Below are 27,151 nucleotides of genomic sequence, written 5' to 3'. Positions count from 1 at the left end.
TGCGACGCGTTCACCGCCATTATAGACGGTGGTAACTCACCAGTTGTGCATGCCATGCACGCATAACAGAATCCAGACCGTTCAAATATTCACTCTGACTCTGGATGCTCCACAGATCAAGTTGACACTGATCGTCTGAACGCATCCACCCGATTTTAACTGTTCCGCGAGTCCTTTTATTCATGACCGTTGAATTGATTCCTAAAAATTGGACAGGATAAAATATAAATCAGTGCAATTTTCATTATATACTCCATCCAAGAGGATTCCATTAATTTTGATGGTCTGGATTGATTTGATATCATGCCTCATCTGCTGGAGGATGGGCCACCACTTCCATTCGAAAATGGTGCCAAAACCACAATGTAGCGTTCGATTAAGATGCAAACGCTTCCATTCTCCACCCACAGCACAGAAAACCGAATTTGAGTAATTCCTAGGGTTTATCCCTCTCTTCCTCTTTCTCTCTCTCTCTCTCTAAATTCCCAAACCCTAGGAACCTCTGCCACTGAGATTTCATACTGCGTCTACCTGCATGCAAAGGTATTGGTTTTTCGTCCGTTTCGCCTTCTTTTTCTCATATGATTCGGTGCATTTTCATATGAGATTTGACATTTCATATCGAAAGCTTGTTTTTCCCCAAATTGTATGGGTAGATGCATTCCAAGGCTCTAGAGCTTTGGATTTTGCACTTTAGTTTAAAAGGAATCAGATTTTTAGGATTTATACTGTTCAAAAGAATCTCCACGTACCGATTTCGTGCTTCGGTTGCCGATAAACGGATTCATTTCGATAAAAGAATTCATTTTGGGTGGTTCTTTTTGGAGAATTAGGGTTTAGTTTTGATTTTTTTTTTAATGTAATTTGTCTCAGTACAAATGGCATTCTTACCTTAAAAAAATGGCGTTCTTTGGGTGCATTGTGTGGAGATTTAGGATTGAAGTTCCAATTTTTTTTTTCGTGGAAATATACAATGCACAGCCGTCCACCTATATATTTGTGTGACACACCTTTCTGTGATCCAGAGTAATAATCGTTTGGGCCAATCCGTCTTAGATGGGGCTTAATCCTAGAATGCTAGGATCGTCTGGTCAGGTTTAAAAGTTCTAGCCCAATTATCGGCCTGGGCCCATAATAACGATCCATGCTCCTACAAACACATATATAGCTATAAACACACATATAGCTACATAGAGAATAATCTATCTAGTCAATTGGGTTGGGGGAGGCTTGCAAACCTGAAGAGAAGGGCGCCCTTGGATGTAGTAGCTTAAAATTTCCAACTTTTGCTCTCTTGGCCATGTGGTTGTGGTGGTTCGGGTTGGAAAATGATAGTCTATCGCACAAGGTGATCGCTTTCAAATATGGTGAGGAGATAGGGCAATGATTCTTTGCCTTATTTTCTTGCTATAGGTCATTTGGTCTCTGGAAAGCGATTTTGGGGGTGGCTAACTCTTTTAGATAGCATATCTCTTTCAATCTGGGGCTGGATTCCACATCTGATTTTTGGAGGACAGGTGGTGTGGGGAATGCACTTTAAAGGATGAGTTCCTGTGGCTATATGCAAAGGCTGGAGAGAGATGTCTTCATTTCTTAATGCATTGATTTAGAGGGGGACCAAATGACGTGGAATCCACTCATAAGAAGAAATCTCCTTGATGAAGAGATCAACGATTATTTGAGTTTGGCAGAGAAATTGCATATCCAAGGCATGTCAGTTGAGGAGGACAAGATGTTTTGCAACCTGTGCAAATCCTGGGAGTTCTCGGACAAGTCCTTCTAAAGTATTCTACATAGTAAGACAAAATCCCAAATGGTGATTCCATTTGTCATGTATGGAAATACTCTAAGGCCTTCTTGAGTAGTGCTGGGGCCTTTATGTGGTTGGTGGGCAAGAACAAAATTCTCACCATCGACAACTTGAAAAGCAGCATATGACACTCACTAATGGATGCGTTGTGTCTGCATGTTGAGGAGTTAGTCTACCACCTTTTCATTCATTGTGAATTTACCAGGGCAATGTTGTTGGACACATGGTTTATGCCCCGAAAATGGGGGATCTCTTGGCCATGTGGCATTTTGCGTGTTTAGGGAGGAAAAGGAAGAAGATTTGGTGTGTTGTGCTTAGCCATTATTTGGGCTACTTGGCGTGAGCACAAGAACATGACTTTTAACAACAAGTTGGCTGCTCCATTGCAAGTGTTCCTCAAGGCGAGGTGGCTAGTATTGGAATGGGCTAAAGCCACTAAATGATTCAAGGATCGTCCAATAGGGTTTTCTATGAGGGTTTGGGTATTTTATCCTCTTTGTACTTGCTGGATGACCTCTCACAATCGTTCTTGTTCTCCTTTCCTTTTTCTTCTTTAATAAAAATTTGAGTCGCACTTAAAAAAAAAAGCTACATAGAAGTGTATGTATGTGTATTACATATCATTATTTTTTAGTACATGCCATCAATATTCTTAGAGAAATTGCTTAACGAGAGGGTCTTCAGCTTGAAAATCTTTTGATTAGGTTGGGTGCGGGCTTGACATACTTTTAATCAGTCGGGCTTGGACCTAACAAACTTTGCCTATTTCGGTTTGGGCTTGTGTTGGGGTTGGGGTTGGGCATCCCTACCATTCATCTGGTTGGTCCTTCATTGTAAAATGTTATCTGCATGATCAATGGGATTTACATTTAGTGTGAGATGTGGTCTGATTACTACATTGCTGTTCTGCACACAACCAATTTCATAACCAGGTATTGTTCAATGTTTGGGCTGAATGGTTGCACAATACTGTTCAACTTTCTGTTTTGCACTCATGGGTGCAAGTTGGCCCCATGCTTCAGCGAGCCAAACAGTTGATATATGTGGGCCTCCTCTATAGATGGCTTAAAGAGCAACATGTTCATGGTGTGAGTGTAGTTGAATGAGGATATTGAGATGGATGAGTGGAAGATGAGAATTTTAGAACTATAAATGAATGCCTTCGAGGGAACTTAGGAGTAGCAGTGTAGCACCAATAGGTAATGAGATTAGGGAAAGTAGATGTTGATGGTTTGACGTTGTTTTTTGAAAGGTGTCAAAATTTTATTAATGAGGAGCACCATAGGCTCAAAGAAATGCAACAACTAAAGCCTAAATAACAACGACCAATCACTTTGGTCGAAGTCCTTAAGATAGGAGACTCTTCTTATTACGTCTAGCCTTGCTCATTTGTGGACATCCATTTACTACTAACTACATTTGTTCCAGAACTCCAATTGTTCCTCTCACCCCCCATATGGCCCAGACGACAGCCGGTAAGTCTAACCTCCTCCCCACTCTTTCCTTTTCCTAACCCCTCCCCCGTGCCAAGCCAAAAAAAGACTTTTAGTGGACCCCGACCAATGTTGTCAAATCGCATATGCTATTGCATGCAATCAGCATATGCTGTTCGCATATGTGATCGCACAATCGCATATGCCATGGCATATTTTTTTTTTTGAAAAAAAATTCTAAAAATTCTAAAAAAAAGAGGGAAAAACTCGTCTAATTAGTACACATGATTGGATTGGGTTATTTTACTTATTTCATTATAGTTTGTGTGTTTCATTAAGTGATATATTTAATTACTTATATTATATAAATTTTAACAAAACAATCAACAAGCTACATTAAAAGATAACTAATTATTATAAACTTTGAAGAGAGAAATTTTAATGATAAATGGATAACTTGAAACAACTTACAAGTTATAACTTACAACTCAATTTACAAAAAGTAAGCATAACTTATAAAATGCAAAAATAAACATAATTGAAATAATTGTAGGGAGATTAGAGTAAGAAAGAAAGAGGTGTAAGAGAGAAAGAGTAAGAGATTTAGAACTTTGGAGTAAAGAATAGTGAAAATGGAGCGGATATGAGTGCCTAATTATAGGCAAAAGTTCTCCAATTTGAAAAAATAAAAAATAAAAATAAAAATCTTCCACTCTTAGCTATTGGGAAATATGCGATCGCACATGCAGTATGCGCATATAAAAGTATGCCATGGCATACTTGCTAGGATCGCATATGCCATCATGGCATATGCGATTTGATCCATATGGACATATGCGATCGCATTTGATAACAGTGACCTCGACATCAACAGTGACATTCCAAAAGAGACCAATACTCTTTCCCATACCTTCTGAGTGAAGGAACAATAGATAAACGAGTGGTCTATTGATTCCGCATCTTGCAAACGCAGCACGAAACAATTAGGAATCACCGTTGACCTTTTCTGAAGGTAATTGTTGCAAGCACTTAATTCCTCGTCTCCAACCATGCGAACGCTACGATCTTGGGAGGGGCCCTATAAGACCAAACGAACGACATTTGGCCATTGCTTGCTTTTTTGACGATGAATTGTCAAGCATACCATAGGAGCAAACAAAAATTCAAACTGACTTTTTCAAAGGGCACACCATCAAATCCCTCTCACCTGGGGTGGGTGTGAAACCATGAAGATACTCCAACAGCTGCATAAAATCTTTTGCTTCCCTTTTTGAGAAATTCCTCCTACAAGGTTTGGCCATGCATAGTGGTGGCCAAGAATTGCACTTGTAGGAGTGAGTTGGTTCAAGTTGAGGGCTCCCAAAGAGCAAGTGCAAGGCCCAAAATAACATGGGGGGAGATAGCAAGAAAAGACTTGATGACCTATGGTATGAGCGTATGGGACTTTATAGAGTATAATGGTGGAACAAGATTTGTGTAGTTGAACCCAATTAGTTGGTATAAGGCGTTGATGATTTTGATGATGATCGCTATAACGGCTTATTACAGAAAATGCACAAGATTGGGAGTATCCTAATCCTTCAATAGGTGGTCAACAAGTGACCTTTCATCATCTTGACCCTCATCATCATAGAATTGTTTAAGCTATATGGGGTTGGGTTTCATAATTGTTTCGTAAAAATTCTTAGGGCTGCTTCTTCTTCTTCTTCTTCTTTTTTTTTTTTGTTTTTTTGAGAATTAACAATTTCCTTATTAAAAAGGATCCTAAGGCTTATGTTTACATTAATTTATAATCTAGCTAGGATCAACCCACATGTGGATCATAATTCTTTAAGTAAGAAATCCACTTCAGAGTTCGAAATATCGGTATCGCGTTATGTATCACATTCTTGGGATACGGATACGTATTGGTTATCGCATGGGATATATCGGTTGTATCGTGTAATGTATTGTTATTGTCGGAAACATGGGGAAACATTGGGAAATTGGTTGAATTTTTCGAAGAAACTTCAGTGATTGTTAAAAAAGACATCAATACATACTTATAAATCAAAACATTACAAAAAACAAGTACACGATATGTTTTCTTTGTATGAGGTCCTAATTTATGCGTTGTCTGATTGAATTGATGCAAGTATTTTCAATGTCTATTCATATAATTAATAAATGTAAGAAGGCGTGTAGAAACACACGCAATACATTCAAAAGCAAAAGAAGAATCACTAGATTAGGTTACAAACATTTTTAATGTGATGTTTGAACACAGATTGCAAATGATTTGCGAGAAATTGGAAAATTTTGATTTTTTTTCAAATTTTCACAACTCAGCCCATCTCCTCCAAATCTTGAAATTGAAGCTCCCAATCCATAAATTTTCATGCATAACATGAAAAATCAGGAATTTGTAATAATTTGACACTAATTTAACATGAATTACAGACAATAGGAACATCGAAATTCGAAAATGCTCACTAGATTGAACATGTGGGATATATCGCACTACTTGTGCGTTTCGTATCGCACTGATGGGATACAAGATATATCGTGGGATATATTGGCCGATATCGTCAATATTTAAAACAATGAATTCCACTTAAGTATCCTAATCTTTCAATAGGTGGTCGACAATTGACCTTTCATCATCTTCACCCTCATCATCATAGGATTGCTCGAGCTATTTGGGGTTGGTTGTCATGGTTGTTTTGCAAAAAAGTGGTGATTGATTGCTTGCCTTAGTGTTTTTTTTTTTTTTGGAGAATTGACAATTTCTTTATTAAATAAGGAGCCTAAGGCTTATATTTACATTAATCTACAATCTAGCTAGGATCAACCCATCTTTTGCATCGAAATCCTTTAAATAAGAAATCCACTCGATTACATACATTTTTGCCCTTTTATATACATCCCCTTTGATTCACTTGTGTCTTGGTCCTCTTGGAGCTGTTGCACATTCCTCTCCCTTCGTATAACCTATATTGCCGTAGTTATCATTAGCTTCTGCCACCTAACCTCTTTTTTCCCTATGCCCCTGCCGAGCCATGTTGAAAGGAAGCCTGTGATCAAACACAAGATCACCCAAGGTGACTTGAAAAATGCAAGAAATCTTTCCCATGCCTTTATAACAAAGGGACAATGGATGAATAAGTGATCTACCGACTCTGCCCTTTTCATACATAACTCACAACAACTTAGGATGATTATTGTCCTTTTTTCTTGAAGGTTATTAGTGGTAGGATCTTCTTTCTCGCTACCAACCATATAAATGCCACCACCACTTTGGGAGAGGCATTGCTAGACCAAACAAACAGTAGCTTATTGATCGGGATAGTCTTTCCCAACGACTCATGAAAGGAATGCACTGAGAAGTCTCCTTATCTCTCCAATGCCCACACCATTGTATCTTTTGCACTTGGTTGCCATTTGAGGCGATGAAGCCAATATAGAAGCTGCAAATACTCCTCTGCTTCTTAGTTTGTCAAATTCATGTGGCACTACGGAGTCCACATAATGGAGTCATCTATAAAGGATGCACACTTGTTTATGGTTGCTTTTAAGTCCTCAACTACTCACGCCATTAGCGGAAACTCCATGCTAAGTGAACTTTTCCCTATTCAAATATCCCTCCCAAATTGAATCCTTCTCCCATCTCCCCATGTCAGGTGGATGCTGGCCTTGAACTAGTCCATCACCAATAAGACTCCCTTCCACACCTTCGACGCCCTGTAGAGCAATGACCTTTTGACCCACCACTCACCATCTTGAAGACCATACTTGCTAGCTATTACTTTCCACCATAAACTTTCAAATTGCCATAGCTATTTGCCAAGGAGGGCTTCATTTATTTGTCCCAACCTTTGTATTCCTGCACCCCGTCCTTATATGGCCTACACATCTTTTCTCATTTAAAAATGTTAAATTTTTGGTTCACCTCTGCTCCTTGCCATAGAAAATTCCTTCTTGTCCATTCCAATCTTTCAAGCATCAAGATTGGGCACTTGAATAGTGACATGTAGCACACTGGTAATTTTGACAATGCTACTTTTATTGAAGTTAGCTTGCCCCTCAAAGAAAGGTCTCCCTTTCCACATCGACAAACTCTCTCTATCCTTTTGATGACCTTGTCCTAGAGGTGCCTTTGCTGGTTTACTCTCACACAATGGAAGTCCTAGGTACATGGATGGGAGAGAATTGGCCCCACAACCATTTTTTTTTTTTGCCAAAGACCACTTAATTATTTACTGTGTGCACTCTGAACAATTCACTTTTTGCTATATTAACCTTAAGGCTTGAGATTGCCTCAAAATGTCTCACCAGCTTCCTCAAACTATCCACCATATTGGATTTCTCCTCGCAAAATAATATAGTGTCGTTTGCTTATTGAAGATGGGTGATTGGTGGCATTCAACCTTCCCCTTTAAAGTCTCTAATTCAAGGTGTTCCATATCCATTATGATATGCCCGTAAAGGTTCATACGTATAGGTAACGGCCGTGACTGTTACGTGATACGGGGCTGAAATGAGGCAGTTGGTTTTTTTGGACCGTATCGGCCATAACGGCCGTTACGGGGCATAATGACTGTTACCCCCGTAACGGTCAAAAAACAATATATATATTTTAAATATTTAAATTCATTTTTTCTCATTTGTTCACTTTTCTCATTCCAAAAATTATCTTAGATCATTGTACAACAGATTTCGACAACTCTGACTGTAGTTTTTAAGATTAAAACCATAGATTGAAGTGATTTGAGTGAATAGATGCTTTGAGGGCCATCTTTTCAAAAAATTGAAAAATTAGTATTTATGCCTTTTTTTTTCCTTTCTAATTTCTAGTTCTAATGCTTGGTTGTGATGTGTAAACATTACAGACATAATCATGTTTACGATTCCACTAGACGGTCCGATACAACACTCTTGCCAAGGAGTTGACCGTTACACTACCATAAACATGTTCAAAACAAAAAAATTAATACATATTTGGAATATTTACATTATTATAGATTTTCTAAATATTTTTCAAATTTTTTTGGGCAAAAGAAAATTTTCAGCAATTATGGGGTTCGTAATGGTCGTTACGCAATCCTGTATCGGTCGATGCCCGTATTGGTAATGGTGGTGACTGTTACGGCCACTGTTACCGATACGGAATACCTTGCTCTAATTAGCCCAACTTTTTGGCATTTATCCAACATCTTACTCAATGTATCCACCGCTATTACAGATAAGAATGGACAGAGCGGATCGCCTTTAGTCTCTTGATCCTTGAAGAAGCCATTTGGAGATCCATTCACTAACGTCGAAACTTTGTCAAGCTTGCTCTTTAATCCAACTTCTCCATATTTGCCTGTAACCCAACTGTCCCAACATTTAATTGGTCGAATGCTTTTCATTATTCAATTCCTTTTTTCTTCCTTTCAACTTGAGTCTAGGCAATGAGGGTAGTGTCTAGTATTCCTCCCTAAACTGCTTGTCTTAGTTGCATAAACCTTATATTTAGGTTAATCTCCAGCTTCGAATCATGCTTTTGCTCTCGCTTTCATGTTGTTTATGCTTGTTAACATTTTTGAAATAGAGGCTTCTCTTCTCACTTGAATCTATTGCGTCTTTGCTTCGTACTACTGTATGCCTACTTAACATCAACTTTCTTTACCTAGACTTCAAATTGCTAGCACATTGCTACATGTATGCATATGCATACAAAAAGGTCTTTTACATGCATCATCATGTCTATTGGTAGCATTGTTATAAAGCTTCTTGTCAGAACTTGACAACTGGCATACCATGGAAAAAAAAATGACCATTCAGGTTCCGGTTAGCTTGGTTGGAAATTAACAGTTTCGAGCAGCTTGCAGTCGATTGGTGGAACTTTTTTTTTGTTTTTTTTTCCCTAGGTAGATGGTTTTGCCGGATTAGATAAGTAGGAAACACAAGCTTTTGAAAGACGAGATTAATTTGTGGAAGAAAGATATGCTTGGTGCCTGAGAGGCATACTTTGATAGAATGTTGAAAGAGATTCATGAATTAGATCTTTTAGAGGGTAGTGGCTTACTGGTGAGAGATAGAGATAATAGGGCAACTTTATCTTTTAGCCATGCTAATCGGTCAAAATAAGAGGAAATTAGATGACAATAGAGATCTAGAGTTGTGTGGCTCGAAGAAAGGGACAAAAATACTCATTCCATTCACAACATAGCTAATGCTCGGGCTCGCGGGAAAAAAAGAATTTCTAGTTTGGTTGTGGACGGATCGAGGACTTCAGACAAGAGACATATATGCGACTTTATAGTTTAATTTTACAGGAAGCTATTAACTTGTGACCAATGGGAGAGGTTGTGGTTAGACAACATAGAGTTTCATAAATTGTCAAGTATGGATGCTTCCTCGCGTCAATTTCGGAGGAAAGATGTTAAAGCTGCTTTAAACTTGATGTGTGGGGAAAAGGCCACGGGCCTTGATGGCTTTCTCAAGTTCTTCTTTCAGAAATTCTGGCAATTGATAAAAAAAGGATGTAATGGACTTTATCTCGTAGTTCTTTGAGCGAAGTCGTCTTTTTAAGTGAGCTAGCGGCTTCTTTTATTGATTTTATCCCTAAAATGGAAGGGGGAAAACAATTAAAATACTTCAAACTGATTAGTCTATTAGGGGTTCCTTATAAAATTTTGGCCAAGGTCTTGGCCTCAAAATTTAGGGAAAGTCCTATTGAAGGTTATTTTAAAAAATTAGGGAGGTTTTGTCATGGGGAGACGGATTTTGAATAGCGCTCTCATTGCCCATAAATGCACTAATTCCAAGAATAGGGAGAGAAGCGGTTAGATAGTTTGCGAGATGGACATTGAGAAGGCCTATGATCATATGGATTGTGAGTTTTTAGATTATATGCTTGACATATTGGGATGTGGTTAGAAGTGGAGGGGTGGATCTGTTCATGTATGGAAATCTATCTACGTGTCTATCAGTCTATCTTTGTTAATGGGTTGCCAAAAGGTTATTTTAAATGTCTCCTTGATAATCTTTAAAGAAGATTTCTCATATTGCCTCTGTTTGATGTGTATGCAAGATGCGGAGTTTATTGATCACCTTTTCATCCATTGCCCGTTTGTGAGGAAGTTTTAGGATCATTTCTTGTTATCTTTAGGCACCGTGTGGGTGATGCCTAAGGTGGTTGAGGATCTCCTTTTCGCATGGCATGAGGGAGGTTTAGGAAAGGTTGGAAGAGCCATGTGGAGAATGCATATTATGGCTATTCTGTGGGCAGTTTGGGGAGCTAGGAACTTGCTGCTTTCATAATGATTCAGCGTCAGTTGAAAATGTTATTTATAGGATAAAAGGCCTCACTTCTGAGTGGGCGGCCTATGTAAATCTTTCCTAGGACTGTTGGGGGTTTTTCTTTATGGTTTTGTATTCTTTCGTGCCTTTGGTGCACTTTTCAACAAAATGTTATCTCTCTCTCTCTAAAAAGGGGGGGCCTCAAGCAGGGGGATCCTTTATTTTCTTGTGATTGTGAAGGCTCTTTGTATGTATTTTTGGATGCGAGCTAGGGACATTTCCTTCGACGTATTTAGGTTTGCGTCTTTGCATAGGAAAGCCGACTAAGCACCTTTGGAATAAGGTGGTTGAAAGAATTAAGAGCAAGTTAGCAACTTGGAAGTGGCTTTATTTATCCTTGGGAGATCGGTTGACTCTAATTAAAGTGGCATTTTCTAATATGTTGGTGTATTTTGTCTCTCTTCAAATGCTTGAAATCAGTCTTGGGTAGGCTTGAAAAGCTAAGAATAGATTTTTTTCTCGAAAGGTGCTAGGGATGAAAGGAAGTTTCATCTCCTCAAGTGGGAAGATGTGCTCAAGCCAATTGACGTGGATGGTGCTGGCTTAAAAAGTTTGGGTGTTATGAATGCAGCTCTTCTTAGGAAGTGGATTTGGAGATTGCACCGTGGAGGGAAGGCTTTAGAGGGAACCTCTTACTAGCATGGAGTGTAGGTGGGTAGTTGGTTTGTGAAGAGCTCCTTTCTTTTATAGAGCTTGTGATATTTTGAAAGTGACAATAGTGACATATCATTTGGTTCATAGAGGGATTGCCTTTTCGCTTGGAAATGGGCATCGCATTCGATTCTAGGTGGATAATTGGTGTGGTTATTACGTGTTTCAAGATCTTTTCCTTGGAGTGGCTCGCCTCGCTTCTGAATGTTTCATCTCCGTTGTGCATTGTTATTCTTATTATGGTGGCTCTGTTGTGTGGAATCCTCCTTGTTGTAGGAATATGACAAACGGGGAAATTGCCGAGTTTGTCTGGTTACTTGATTGCTCGAAGGGTACAGATCCTTCCCTTCAAGAAGTGGACTTGATGATTTGGACTACACATCAATTGTGAAAATTTTTTGTTCGCTCACTATTTAGCCTGATTAACAAGCTACCTTGTCTTTCTAGCCCTTTTCGTCCGTTTCATCATTGGTTCTATGGAGCCCCCCTTTTGAGTGGCAGTTTTTGTTTGGTTAGTGGGTAGGAAGAGAGTTCTCACTATAGAAAATCTTTAAGGGCGTGTTTGATTTTCAAGAGCTTGGGTAAATACCCAGGAAATGGGTAATTATTACCATTTCATGCGTTTGAAAATCTAGGGAAACTTCTGCATTGGGAACGGGTTCAAAATAGCTATTTAAAATTTTTGAACCTCAAGGTAATGTATATGATATATCAATTCCGTCCATATGTTTTACCACAATATTTTGAGGCATGAACCAAAAAATGAGGATGATCCAACACTCAGGTGGCCCACACCAAAAGAAAAAGTGGCCTCACAAAGTTTTTAACGGTAAGTATTCAATTCCTGTTTTCGTATGGTGTGGTCCACTTGAGTTTTGGATATAACTCATTTTTTTGCTCATACTATAAATTCAAAAGGCATAATAGATGAACGGTGTGGATAAGCGAAGTGCATCATAGTGGGACCCATAAATATTTTGTAATATTTTCGGTTTGCGTGTCAAAAAAGTAAGTAGACAAATCAGGTGCGTTGTAAATACACTGGGAAATAATTATTACTCTTTTCCCTGTTATTTACCAGTGCATTGGAAAATCAAACAGGCCCTAAAGGAGAGCCGTAGTCCTCACTAATGTTTGTTTGATGTGTATGGGCCACGCAACTTGAAGTGTCATAAACCCTAATTTTTTATTAGTATGAATCATCATAAACCCCTTTGTTTTCATTGTCACCTCCATTGCACAATCCTAATCTAAAACACAATAAAAAGTGGCCAAGGGCCTGTTTTGATTGGTGGAAATTTTTTTTAAGGAAAATGATATTTTTTGGGAAACGCCATTTCTAGAAGATAAGGAGAAATGAAAAGTCGTTTCCCTTTATTTTTTTTTCAATCAGATTTTCTTGAATTTTGTTCTTCATTTCCAAATATGTTGTTTGAAAAAAAGGGAATTTTTCATCAAAATTTTACTCGTAAGACAGAAGGTGACATGCGTGCGCTCAAGATGGATTGTGGCACGTGACACATTGGCATGTGGGGGATGCTTGAAGACGGATGGTGCCACATGGTGCTCATGTGGCATGTTGACGCATGGTGCATGAGGAGTGCTTAAAAATGGATGGCGGCACATGTGGTATAATATCACGTGGTGCATTTGTACCTGTAGGGTGTTTGAAGATGAGGGTGGCAAATGTTGCACGTGGCACATTGGGCTGTGTGGCACGTTGGTAGACTTGGTGGTGGGTGGTTTTATGTGTCGTGAGTGTCACACTGGCATGTGTGTGGTGCTTTCAGATGTATTGTGACACGTGGCACATTGGCACATGTGGGGCACTCGAATGGACGTTTACACATGAGGGACACATGAAAGTGGTTGATGGCACATGTTGCATGTGTCACATTGGCACATGTCACGCATGTGAAGTGCCTAAAGATGGCTAGTAGTCATGTGGCACATTTAAGGTGTTTGAAAATGAGGGTGGCACATGTTGCAGTGACACATTGGGCGTGTGGCACGTTGAAATGTGGGTTACTAAAAGATTGGCGATGGCACATGTTGTACATGTGGCACAATGACAAATATATGGTGCTTTAAGATGGATGGTGGTAAGTGATGTACATGTGGCATATTGGCACATGTGGGGTGCTTGAAGATAAACATTCACATGCAGGGCACTTACAAGATGGCTGGCGGCACATGTGACTATCATGTGGGGTACTTTATAAAAAGAGGGTTCATTTCCTCTCCTTTCCCAAAAAGAGGGCTCATTCTCTCATTTCCCTCAATTTCTTGAAAACCTTTCCTAAGTCTAGGCCAGGAAACAAAAAAGGGGCATTTTTCAGGAAACGAAAGTGAACTGGAAACGGTGTTTCCAAGAAATTTACAACAATAGAAACACCATTCTAACGGAAATGATGTTTCCTCAATTTATATTTCAACAAATCCAAATAGGCCATGAGTGTTTCTAGATTTGGGAATTTATAAGAAACTTGTGAAAATCTAGCATTTTCCCACTAGAACCAAAACTTGCACAAAGAAACATAGGCCTACTCTGGCTTAAATTAATGCAGAATTGTGATAGAAAAGTCAATTGAAATGCAAAGGATGAGCTCGAAGTGTATGATTTTTTTTTTTTTCTCTCAAGGACGAGAAAACCAACAACTCTGCAAACTCGCCCTCAAATCTCCAAAAGTCGAAATAGAATCCGTCTTGTAGTAAGAAATACTAGTGGACATGGCATGTGCAATGCTTGTGGAGAGGGAGTGGCTTGCAAGATGTGGGAGATAGGGGGTGTAGAAGCAGTTTTAAGAGGAGAGAGGTTCAACAATCTGGGTGTGATGCTTGATATCCAGGCTTTGAAATTGTGGACATGACATACATTAACTCAATCAAACCGTCCAAGTTGTGGATCCCACCTTAGACAGCTCATTATTCAAAATGCAGGTTGATGTAACTATCCTGACTTCTATTTTATGAACACTTATTCTTGAATTTGGGCCATTGACTGCTTTGATTTTGACCATTCATTAATATCCACCAATTAGCACCGTTCAAAAATGAAAAAAAAAATCCACCAATTAGCCAGTTAGAAAATTAGATCAATGCAATTTTCTGTTTACGATCAATCTATATCAGGGTCCATGATTTTTTACAGTTTAGTTTTGAGTTTATCATATGACACATGGACAATTTATTAGTGCCTGCATATCAAGATCATGCTCTGCCAGAGTACCCAAGTTTTTTCCATTGTAAAAGGGCATGGGAGCGTCACTTAGCAGACATGGCTTCACCAAGTTAACTAAATGGCCTTCCTTTTCATTTAAAATCCTTCCCATATTCCTTAATAATCCATAGTTTTAGCAATTCGTAAGAGTAATTGCATGCAAATTTTGGTTCGTGGTCACTCTCATAATGTGTAGTATAGTTATTACCTGTTGGTTAAGAAAAGGAAAACAAATGGTGAAAATTGAATTTTTTAAATCACGACTCCCATTACAAGCCAAAAATCTTCATTTTCTGTTTGAATCCTAAAAAACCATAAAAAGTGAATTGTAAGTTGTATGATTCACCTCCAAAATTTTACATGTTTTACAGCCGAAGCTTTGATCAAAATTTATGCCAACAAGAGAATCAATAGATGAAACATGAACTACGGACCTTGACAGAACTTAAAAGGGAAAGCATCATTTTGTGAAAAATAATTCTTCTAATCATTCCTACATGTAATAAAAAATCTCAATAGATTGGTAACTTTTTCTTAGCTATCTGGATATCAATTCTTGACCCAACATGGCAAAATTTAGTGCCATGAGTAAAAAATGGTATTTCATTTAGGAGCTTACAGCACTTGCGATGCCTATTGTGAATTTAGGGGGCAAGGGATACAAGAATACATTGTGGAACAACAGTTATAGTAGTGACTTCCAAAACAATTGTCATCTGGGCTATACTAGTAATATCATGACGCTGATCCTTCCTATTTAACAGTTATCATGCAGTTTACATGTCATTTCCAAAACCCTGTCCTTGCTGATCTTCTTCACTTGCATTACCAAACTACAACGCAAAGAGAAAAAGGAACGGACCAATTGATAGAAAGCCTCTGATCCTTTTTGGGCACAAGGTTCAGATTCTAAAGAAACAAAACACCTACAGATGACATCACGAGTCGTTTCATATCCACATCAAACAGAAATGGTAAGAAGCTACATGTACAAGTATTTTCATTCCCATAAGGAGTTTATAGTGCATAAAATTCCACATGATTAAGTGCAAGGACATCCCGAGATGGACAAGATTTAAAGTATTGGGGTGGGAAGACTAAAAGAGAGAAATGTGGCTCTTTCAGGCAAATTGCTGGGAACATTCAGTGAGCAATTGGAAGCCTTGTGCAAGGATGTAATCTTTCAGTAACATCAGTACAGACAGAATTGGGGGTCGAAGTCTCAGATTATCTGTAAGAGGGTTAGGGATATGGGATCCATTCTGAAGTTTGAAATGGACTTGTCGCAAGGATATCAGAATTACAGTGCAGGCAGGAAATCTTATGTTTGGGTGAGTGTTGGTTGGAGAGGATGGTGCCATGGGTTTGTCACTGTGAACAAATATGCTTTTGGCTGGTGCAATCTTGTAGGTGGTAGTCTTTTGAAATTTGTATAGTTGTGTGCACTGTGCAGGTTGATTTATGATTATATTTGAAGGATCTGGGAATAGAAGAGTTCATAGATGGGACAGTCATTGAAGTTTTTCCTGAAATTTTGTTAGAGCTTTGGCCTTTTGAGGAGTCATCCCCTTTTCCTTTGGCAAATAGGTTCACCCCCCCCCCCCCCCCCCACACTATTCATTGTAAAATTTCTTTTTCGTGTGTTTTCTTATGGAAAAGAGCAAGATCCCCCAACACTTGAGTCATATCATTGGATAGAGAAGGTGGACTAAATTCCACCCATCAAGAAAAGTTGGACAAAACTCTCACCTTTGATCATTTCAAGCATAATTGGCCAAGTGTTGGACATAGAAAGGACATTTAAGGGAGAAAATACAGTAGCAATTAACATTCAACTAAGAAAAGTTCCAAATATTATAGTGCCAGGATCTTTCCGTCTCTGGGATTTTTGGTGCATCGACCATTTCCACGAAGAGGTTTAACATATGAATGGTCCATGCTATTGAACGTTGGGCCCACTTATACAAACTCAAAACCCAAACGGTTTTGTACAACCTTTTCTGCCCAATTGTTGTATAATGCCTTTTCTTTTTATAATGGGGAATGGATTTGAATTTTGGTATTGTATTGGCTTATATGTTAGTATCATATCTGTATCAGTTGGATACAACGTGCTGTGCATGTTTGAATCGACTTGTCCCCAAAAACATGGTCTGTATCTACACCGACATCGGCAATATGGCCCACAAAGCCACACAATTGATCTTTTTTTTTTCCAAAATCTTTCTCATTTTTTGTTTCACCATGGAGGAAGCTTTAAAAAAAAGTCATTTTAGCTAGATCTAGGTCTATTTTGGGGATCAAAGCACAAGATCCAAGTGGTATTCGATAGTTAAATAGACCATTATGGGAAAATCAGGAAAAGGGTAAATTAAACCAATCCCCCCCCTCCCCCTGTTTTTTAATTTTACATTTCTTCATATTCTTCCTGTTTTGCTTCAATGTCATGCACCATAGCCCACCAAATTATGCTTGATTTGTGTTCAGTTAGGGTTCATTTGGCTGATTTTCAATAGGTCAAGCTGACAAACAACATTCTTATCAAGGAATGGTCTGAAACATCATTATATACCTGTCCAACATATATAAAAAGAAAAAAGATAGCTTCTTGAATTTCTCAAAACATTCCAATTTTCCCATATTTACCTTGGTTCATTGGCTTAAAAAGGAATTTCATCTGTTGTGGATGCAGTATGCCTGTATCATGTTGGTTTTTGGGCAGGCTGATACCCCCCTACCTGATACCAATATTCAGAACAGGTAGATGAACAGTGAATCACACTGAATTTGGCCCTACCTGTACATTTGCTGGGTTGAACAAGAATGGCTGCTGTTTTGTCCACACTACATTTTTCTGTTTGTTGGATTGAATTTAGTTAAAGGCATTTTGGTTTTGGTGGCAGTTTTTGGTCTTGGTTGTGGAATTCTGACCATTTCGTATTTTGGTAGTAGTAGATTTGCAGACCATTGAGACAGATGATTTGTGAAAACCTCCAGTTTTTTCTTTTGTATTTCTGTTGTGTCCATGCAACGAAAGATCTGTTTTTCAGATGTAAATACTGATATCCCATGATTTATATTCTGCAGGAGTCTCTTGAACGATTTGAATTGTTTTGGCAAGGAGAGCAGAGGCTGTTGAGTGGGAGCTGTGGAAGTCGATCTTGGATAAGTTTTAGGATTTTAGTGTCAAGATTGTATGCATGTGACAGGGGTTATTTTAATGTGATTAAGCTCAAGAATTCCCAGCAGTGAAATTCTTTCCCATGTTTGGACGTCAAGCTATATAATCTGAGATGTATGGTCAAGGGAACTACGCTCCTCAGTTTAGGCATGGTCCTCCTGCCACACTGCCACCACCTTACCAGCAAGGCCCTCTGGTCCCACCTCCTACTTACCAGCAAATCCCTCCGGCCCCACCTCCCCCTTACCATCAAGGTTCTCCAGCTCCACCTCCCGTTTACCAGCAAGGTCCTCCAGCTCCACCACCTCCTTCCTTCCATCATGGCCCACCTGCACCACCACCTTTGATTCATCCAGGCCATCCTCAACAAGTTCAAGTTCCACCTCCGGGAATGGTGAACATGGGGCAACCATATTTGCATCCACCTCCAGTCCATGGAAGTGCCACTGTGGCACCATCCTATACAACTCCCCAACAGAATCCTCAATATCCTCCATCTATAGGAGCTCAAAATGTCCATCATGTCAACCCACCTGTGCCTCCCACCCCAGTTCCGCCACTTACTGGACCAAGCCCCCCGCCCCCTAGAGTGTTACCTCCTCCAGTTCCTTCACCAGGACAAATGTTGTATCGAACATCACCTCCGATGCCCCCACATGGAACCATGCAAGGGCTTCAACATTTGCGGCCCCTGCCTCCCCCACCCCCTTCTGGCTTTGTTCCAATCACACCTGCTCCTTTTGCATCTTTCACTCAGGGTGATGCCCATCCACCTTCCATGCCGCCACCAATGCCTCCACCTCCCCCTTCTTCTCCTCCACCCCTTCCACCATCACCGCCGCCACCTTCCTCCCCTCCACCAAATAATCTTGCAGTTGGGGTTTCTGAGGCCTCATCTCTTATCTCTTCAAATCCTGCATTAGACATGTCTCGCCATTCAGGGTCTGATTTTGGTTCTGACAAAGTTAGCGATTCTGCAGAGATGACTGTTGATAATGAAGTGGGTCCCACCCAGGTGAAGGATGATGCATCCATACCTGGGGGTTGCACTCATAGTGAAGTTGACACCAGCTGTGAGGTGGATTCTGTTATGGTGAATGGGGTTACACCAAAAGGACAAGCATTGGTCGATCTTCCTTTGCCTCCACCAAAGCCAGTGGACGAAGAAGTTGTTCGCAATATCGAGGTTTTGTGCCAGTTTATTGCTAAGGTTGGGCCTGAGTTTGAAAACTTAGCTCGCACCAAAGAAGCTGGGAACCCAAAGTTTGCATTCTTGTTTGGAGGTGAACCTGGAAGTGCTGCTGCAGTTGGGCATGAATATTTTCGGTGGATGAAGAAGAAATGTCATTTGGAATTTAAAGTGCGTAATGAATCTGAGCAAAGTGATCCAGCACCGCGGCCTTCAGAAATTGAATCTTCTCTGCAGTCCATTAGTTCAATAGATGATGGTCTATCTGTTTCACCTGCTGTATCAGACATGGATGTGGAAGGTTAGTGCAACTAATCTCTTCAATTGTATCGTGGGTTTTTTTTATTTTTCTTTGGATTTTTTATATACGTTAGACCCTTGTTTGAGCTCTCATATTGATTTCTCAATGATTGGAATTTAAGTCTACTCGATATATATTTTTTCTGTTCAATGTACTCCTTTTCCCTTAATTTTGGCAGTTTTCATGTCTCCTTGTGACTTTTTATTTTATTTTATTTTATTTATTTTTTTAAATTTCTTCTTAAATTTCTGAACTCATGAACATAGCATCTTTTCTTTTCTTGTTTTACATTAAACTTTTTCTATGCACACTTCAATTACCTAATCAATAAGTGATTGTGACACAATTTGAGATCCTGTTTTTTCCTTGTGTGCATGGGTTGTTTTTAGATGATGTAAACCAGCCTGACAAAGACGAGGGTATTTGTCAATCTATAGACGATTCAAAAGGGGAGCCTGCTTCGGTGTGCAATGAGGCACTTCTTCTGAAAGGACAATTGCTTGCAACTCAGAGTTCAACAAAGCCACTGATGCAGGAGGATGTGTCTGGAACTCTCTCCGGTTCTGGGTCTTCACCACTGCTTCTTGGGCAAGGAAAAGGTTTCAGCTTCAAAGCTGTTCTTTTTCATTGGCTTCATTTGTTTGGGTTTGTTTTGTCCATTGCATTATTCATGACTGCCCAATGCCACATTCAATTTGTTTTAAACGTAGTATTCTACTATATTATGTCCCTGAACTTATTCTCATATTTCAGAGTCTCACAAACTATGTATGATAGAGATATTTTCTTTACACTGTTAATCTATGATTCCCTGTGATCATGTTTGCCTCTTGGATATGTTAGGTTTTATTACCTTTACCATGCACTCAGTGATCAAAGCCAAGAAATGTGAGCTGCTGGTGATATCTGAGCATTTCTTTTGTTCCGCACCTTAGGTTTGGGAAATGAAGATTCCTTGTGAGTTGGTCATATGACTTGTATGCTCGTAAGCTGCAATTGTATTACTAGGATTGTTGGATGAATGGCAGATATATTAAGGAAGATACCACAGACAAAACTATAATTTTCTTTTGACAAATTATCTTATGTGAGTTTTCAGGTTATAAGTCTTTGTAATTGTAACTTATTGTCATCATCATCATATTCATCACGACCTAAGCCTTATCCCAAATTCCATTTACTTGGGGTCATGACCATTAGGCACATGAATCCTGTTCTACCATTTCACTTTATCGAGGGCTATACCGTTAGTTAGATCATAGGTCATCAATTCTTTTCTTATTACCTCCATCCATGTCCTTTTTGGCCTTGCCCTTGTCCTTTTAGAGTCTTCAACTTATACTAACTCACACCTAACCGGCACGGTTCTTGGTCTCTGTTGCACATGATTAAATCATCGAAGTTCACTTTCCCTCATCTTATTATCTATTGGTGCTACCGAGTTCCCTCAAATACATTCATTATCAATTCTATAATTCCTTAGTCTTGCCACTCATCCATTTCATCATTCTCATTTCAGCTATACTCATCTTATGAACATGTTATTGTTCCTTAATTGCCCAACATTCTATCCCATAAGGCACGACTAAAATTTTCTTTTAGTTTGAGTGGTACAGGATGATCATATAAAACTCCAAAGGCATCTCCATTTCTTCCACATAACTTAAATTCTGTGGTAACATCCTTCTCAATCTCTCCACTATCATGAATTATTGACCCAAGGTATCAGAGTCTTTTGAGAGGGGATGCATGTAGGTAGAGTTGGGCGCTTCTTTTAGAGCGGTTATCTTGAAAAAAGATGGGACTGAAGGGCTTGGTGATTTTAGACCAATTAGCCTCATTGGGAGCCTGTGTAAGATTATAACGAAGATCCTGGCCTCTAAATTTCGTGCAATCATAGGGAGCATCATTTCCAAAGTTCAAGGTGCTTTTATGGCCGGAAGACATATTCTAGATAGTGTGCTAATTACACACACATGCATAGACTTTCGACATAGAGAAGGTGAGGAGGAAGTGGTGTGTAAGTTGGACATTAAGAAAGCTTACGATCACGTTGATTGAGACTTTCTTGATTATATGTTGGGCTAAGTGGGTTGTGGGCAGAAACGGAGGAATTGGGTTCAGGAGTGCATTTATTTGGCTAAAATTTTCATTTGAGTCAATGTGTCTTATAAAGTCTTTAGGGCTTTGAGTGGGCTGTAGTAGGGGGTCTCACTTTCTCCCTCTTTGTTCGTGACGGCGACAGAGGCTCTAAGTAAGATGCTGGACGTGGGTGTATTTATGGGTTTAATCAGTGGCTTTAGGGTGGACAAAACCAGGCTTTAGATTTCACACCTCTACTTTGCAGATGATGCAGAAGTGGGTAAGTAGATAATTTGAGAAAAATAGTCAGATGCTTTGAAGTGGTGTCGGGGTTGAGGGCTTAGTGTGAGATGTTGGGGGTGCAGATGTCCAAGGAGGAGGTGACGAGGTTAGTAGCAGTGCTCGGGTGGAGTGCTGGATCCTTCCCTTTCTCGTTCCCTGGATTCCCCTTATTTGTTGGCAAATCTGCAATTCTTTTTTGTAACATGGTAATTGAGAAAATTGAAAGGGAAGCTATTGAGATGGAAAAGTCAACATCTCTCCTTGGGAGGAAGAATAACTTTAATCAAAGCAGCCATGTCAAACTTGCCTCTTTATTTCATGTCTTTGTTTAGAGGCCCTAAGGTGGTCTTTGATAGATTGGAGAAGTTAAGGAGGGACTTCTTGTTGTAGGGAGTAGAGGAGAAAGAGAAGTTTCATTTGTTGAATTCAGAGGAGGTTTGCTTGCCTTGTGAAGAAAGGGGAGCGGGTATTAGGAAGCTAGAGCTCACGACTTCAATGCTGCTAGGCAAGTGGCGTTAGCATTTTGGTTTAGAAGGTGGCAGTTTGTGGAGACAAGTCATTGCGTGCAAGTATGAACTCCAAGATGGAGGTTGGTAGACAAAAAGATTCTTCGTTGTATAGGGTCAAAATGCTTTGGAAGGTAGTCACAAGGATGGAATCTAAGTTTAAGGAGGGCATTGGGTTCTCTCTGGGTGATGGGAAGAGGATCCATTTATGGGAGGATGTGTGGATCAGGGGGAAGACTCTAAAAAAAGAGTTTCCGAAGGTAGCTAGTTAGCTTCAGCTGCGAATATTCATATAGCTCGATGCTTTTCCATGTCTAATGATGTTGCGGCTTGGACCTTGCCATGCAGTGGTAGCTTGTCTAATGAGGAGGTGGGTGATTTTGTTTAGAATTTTGGAGGGTCTTCGTGAATAACACCCATCCATTAAGGAGAGATTGGTGTGAAATAAGGAGAGTTCAAGTTGGTTTTCAGTATGTTCGTTCTACAATATGATACTTGAGTCCTCATCTAGGGTGCATAATGTGCATAATTACACCGTTTGGCAATACAGAGCTTCCCCTAAGGCTGTTGCTTTTGCTTGGTTGGTGGGAAGGAGCATGGTATCAACGATCCACAACCTTTAGAAATAGAAGATGGTCATTCCCAACATCTGTGTTATGTGTATGTGGAACGCGGAATCGATTGAGCACCTATTTATTCATTGCCCTAGCATTGGAGAAATATGGGAGAGATTCTATCAAACTTTTAGAAGGGAGGGGGTGATGCCGGGATCCATTGTAGGTTTTTCTCCCCCTTCCTCCTAGCATAATATGGTTGAGGCATAAGGAAAAAAAGGGAAGGTGATTCGGAGGCTAGCTCTCTTAGCAAGTATTTGGGCTTTATGGGGGGAAATGAATAATTGATGTTTTCGAAACCAGTGTGGATCAGTGACGGATGTTATGGGGTGGGCTTCATGTATTGGGTCTTTAGTTGATTGTGATCTTTCCCTTTTGCATTGGGCCTTGCTGGTGTAATTCACCTGTTTTGTTCGACTTCCTTTAATAAAGCATTTTTTTAGTCTGACTTATTTGAAATCCTTGAGATTCTAGAGCAACTTGTGTTTACGCTCTCCCTCATCTTGTCAATCAAAACCGTCTTTTGCAAACATCATACACCATGGGATATCTTCTTGCGAATGCCTTGTTAACTTGTCCAAAACCAATGCGAAAAGGTATGTGCTCAATGTTAACTCTTGGTGTAATCCTTTAGTAATTGGGAACTTACTTGTCTCTCCACTAATAGTTCTCACATTTGTTACCAGTCCCTCGTACACTTTCTCTAATAAAGATGATTTGGATATCCTTCCTCCTCTCCCTATATTTCTCCCTCAACTGTCTAAGTAGGAAAATGACTTTAGTAGTAGATCTCTTAGGCATGTGACCAAACTGATTTTCTGATACATTCGTCTCATCCCTTAGTCTTCGCTTAATCTCACTCTCCCAAAGTTTCATAGTATGACCCATAAGTTTAATCTCACGATAGGTAGTGCAACTCTATGTGTCTCCTTTATTCTTATAAAATAGGTATCATTGTACTTTTACTCCATTTGTTTGGCATTTTTCTCAATCTTACAATCTTATGGAACAACCTTATGAACCAAAATAACCCAGTATGTCCCATTCACTTCCAAACCTTTATTGGTATACCATCTGGTCTAAGTGCCTTTCTTGTTTTGATCTTCTCCAAGCTTCTTACGCTTACGATGTCTAATTCTAGGAAAGTATGTGTGGCCTCTGACATCATCATAGTTTATGGTTTTTTCTATCCCTATGCTTGTGGTTGTCATTTAAAAAGTTCTAAAATAGCTTCTCCACCTTTCATGGATTTTATTGTCATTTACTATCACCCTTTGGTATCACTCTTAATGCATCTAACATGGTCTAGGTCCTTACCCTTTCTCTCAATTTTGCAAGTTTGGAGATATTTTTCTCACATTCTCGTCTTTAATCTATTGTGAAGATCTTTATAAGTCTTAGTTTAGCCTCAGTTACTACTTTTTTAGCAATATGGCATTTCCATATTGTTCAAAATTTTCATTGCTTGTAGTACCTTTCCAAGCTTTGAAACATTAGTTTTTCTCATGAATATCTTTCTGTACATCATCAATCCACCATCAAGTTTCCTTCCATGATTGGATTTTCCCTCTAGATACTCCAAAAACATCCTTTTCTTACTTTCCTAAGTCACTAAGCCATCTCATTCAACATAACATTTAGATCTTCGACATTTCACTTTCCTTCTTCCATCAATTTATTTTTGAATAATATTGTCCCAGTTTCTAGGGTAGATCTAGCTGGAGAGACGTTACCGTTGCCTTTGATTTTCCGCATCATTGGTGGTGTTCATCTCCATGTAAATTCCACCACTTGGTTTCTAGACACCAATTAATTTCACTTCCTTTATTCCATCTCCTGATGTAAACATCCATAACCATTAACCTATTTTGAAGGGTCACTCTTATTTGGGACACCCTTACAATTCCTACATATTGAACGCTATGCTTTTCTAAGTAAAAGAAAATCTATTTGGCTTGTATATGGTCCACTTTTGAAAGTTATTAAATGTTCATCCATCTTTTTGAAGTATGTGTTTAATAGAGGTATATGTATGCCATAGTGAAATCAGGGTTAGCATCCCCATGTCATTTCTTCTCCCAAAAACATATCCTCCATGCACTTTCTCATATTCTCTACTTTCTTTTCCTATAGGACCATTTAAGTCTCCTCCAACAAATATCTTTTCCGTTCGGATTTCTTTGTAGTTGTCCATCCATATGCCTCCAAAATTATCTCTTGATGCTATCCTTTAAACCCTACCTATGGTGCATATGCACTAATAACATTGATTGTCTCCTCTCCTAACACACATTTTATCAATAAAAGCCCATCACTTACTCTCCTAACATCTAAAACTTTATCCTTTAAATCATTATTTACCAATATTTCTATCCCATTTCTGTTCTTGTCCTTTCCCATATATGATATACCCAAGTTTATTTCTATCAGTTTCTCTAGTTTTGGCCCCCTTCCACTTGGTCTCCTGAACACAAGCTATGTTAATGCTCCTTCATTTGTCTATTTACTATCTACTTATACCATATCCTTACCCGTCAATGTTCCTATCTTCCATGTGGCAAGACAAATCCTTCTCCTATACTAACTTCTTTACTGGCATGTGTCCAAAATAGTGCATGAATCCTTGCTTACTTCTCACAGAAACTGGGTGTTGGTGCCATGCATAGCTTTCAAGAGATGCCCTTGCCAAGCCTTGCCCTTCTCTCACTACACCCATGTTCTGATGCAACATGTCGTTTATAGGGAACACGCTAGCATGAGTTTGGAATGCCATATTGTTTGGATTCATGATGAAAGTGTGCATAAGTTCAACACCGTCCGCCAACTTCACGCAACCCTCCCTTATCAGGGATGGGGGACTGACATTGAGAGCATAAACTCTAACAGGTAGAGTTTTGTAATTTTAACTTATAAATATGGATATTGTGAATCAAAGGAGCTCTGATTACAGCAGCAACAACAACAACAAAAAAAAAGAAAGAAAGAAAGAAAGAAAGAAAGAAAGAAAAAGAATTGAAGGGCTCTTCATTCTTGTTGAAAAATTATGAGGCTTTTGCAGTTTCCCATCAGAATCTTGTTTCTGTTTTTTTGGTAACTTGCATTGTCTAGCGGTGAGTTCTAGTGGTGAGTCAAAAAAACTCTCTTGTTATTTCTGTATCTCTTGCTATCCATTGTGGGTGCAGTTGTTGATATGTTTTATAATTATTGGAAGAAAGCATATATTGTGAATGCCAAGACATTGGAACTTTGCTGGTCCAGGAAATTCCCATCAAAGCTTTGTTGAGTGGATATGAGGTCATAAAACGGTCAACACCTTACAACTTCTGGAACTTTCATGCAATGACTCAAATGTAGACTAAATGGCTAGGATTGATATAGTTGTAAGCATCTAGAAACCGTAGATGGAAAATGAGGAGCTTTTAGGTTGTTATTTTTCTTATGTTTCTGAATTATGTATTCCTACTTGTTAAGTGTTTATTGAAAGCAGAACTCACCACATGTAGTTCGTATACAGTTACTAATGGGCTCATTACATAACATTTATGATATTGTATTTGAATTGAGTCTGCGAGTTGATGTACTTGCCATACGGACACACATGTATATATCTCCATGCTCGTGATGTATATTCATTTCACTTGTACATTGGAAAACTGGAAAGAGCCAAAATTTGACTGAAAACCATTTTATCTTTGGAATCTGATCCTGTAGGTTACTAATCTGTTATGGAGTGCTAAATGCAATACATTTTTGTGGTGGTCTAGGGTAATATATTCTGTGCATGAACACAATGTGAACTGCCGAGTGTTTTTCTTTCTATCTATCTTTTTTTTTTTTTTTAAAAATAATTTAAATAAATTAAATTTGTGATAGATTTCTTTAAAGATAAGAGAAAAAATACAATAAGCCAACCAAAGAAATTAGAAACAAAGGAGTTAACTCTTTGAAACCGCATTAGCTTCAATTAGGTGCAGCAATTAGCTGGGGTTAGGCCTGGCAAGGGGTAGGCCTGAGCCTGAAAAATTGGTTGGGCCTGACCCAAAAGTTGATCAAATCCCTATTTTCTAGATGAATGTTCCTAATCCATCTGTCAATCAAGTGGGCAGCATATGCACAAAGAAATAGAATAGAAAAATTGAATCAATGGTCTGCATTTAAGATGGATGTGTTGTCCAAGTTGGAAGTGCATTTTTGTAGGATAGAACACATGCACATATGAAGTTGGGTCAGGTCCGGGTAAATTGACTAGAGCCCAAGCCCAGCCCAAAAGTTGATTGGGCCATACATGCCAGGCCCAAGCCCTGATCATAGGCCAAACTAATAGTTCCAAGCCTGGTCCCAAGCTGGTCTGGGCTTGCTGCCTGCCCTGTTGTCACCCAAGCCTCAAGGAAGACATGACAAAAAGCACATAGAAGAACATACCATCCCGTTCCTTCCAAAAATAAAAAAGAGAGGTTCTGAATCCGAATGAGGACTATTTAATCACATTTGGAATGTCACAAGGTAGAGGCTCTCTTGAAGTCCATATTCTTATGGCCTTAGCTTATGCTAATCAG

The 27,151-nt window shown here is 39.2% G+C and overlaps 1 protein-coding gene across 12 annotated transcripts in view; it reads left to right on the top strand.

The window, feature by feature from the left end:
* The first annotated feature begins 395 nt into the window (after nucleotides 1-395).
* Nucleotides 396-27,151, top strand: part of LOC131219386 (uncharacterized) — a 54,691-nt gene continuing 27,935 nt past the window's right edge. For 11 of the 12 annotated variants that reach the window (XR_009158157.1, XR_009158154.1, XR_009158158.1 and 8 more), the window contains exons 1-3: nucleotides 396-543; nucleotides 17,528-19,111; nucleotides 19,501-19,710. Coding sequence is in view for 1 of the 12 variants with exons in the window: in XM_058214492.1 (XP_058070475.1) it covers nucleotides 17,734-19,111; nucleotides 19,501-19,710 (1,588 nt within the window). In the remaining 11 variants the exon portion in view is untranslated. The remainder of the gene's footprint in view (nucleotides 544-17,527; nucleotides 19,112-19,500; nucleotides 19,711-27,151) is intronic. The other variant, XR_009158161.1, reaches the window with a different exon arrangement.

The sequence above is a fragment of the Magnolia sinica genome, chromosome 11, assembly GCF_029962835.1.
Source record: "Magnolia sinica isolate HGM2019 chromosome 11, MsV1, whole genome shotgun sequence".
Taxonomy (NCBI): Eukaryota; Viridiplantae; Streptophyta; class Magnoliopsida; order Magnoliales; family Magnoliaceae; genus Magnolia; species Magnolia sinica.
Note: the sequence above shows the minus strand (reverse complement) of the source record. Positions and strands in the feature narration are given on the sequence as shown.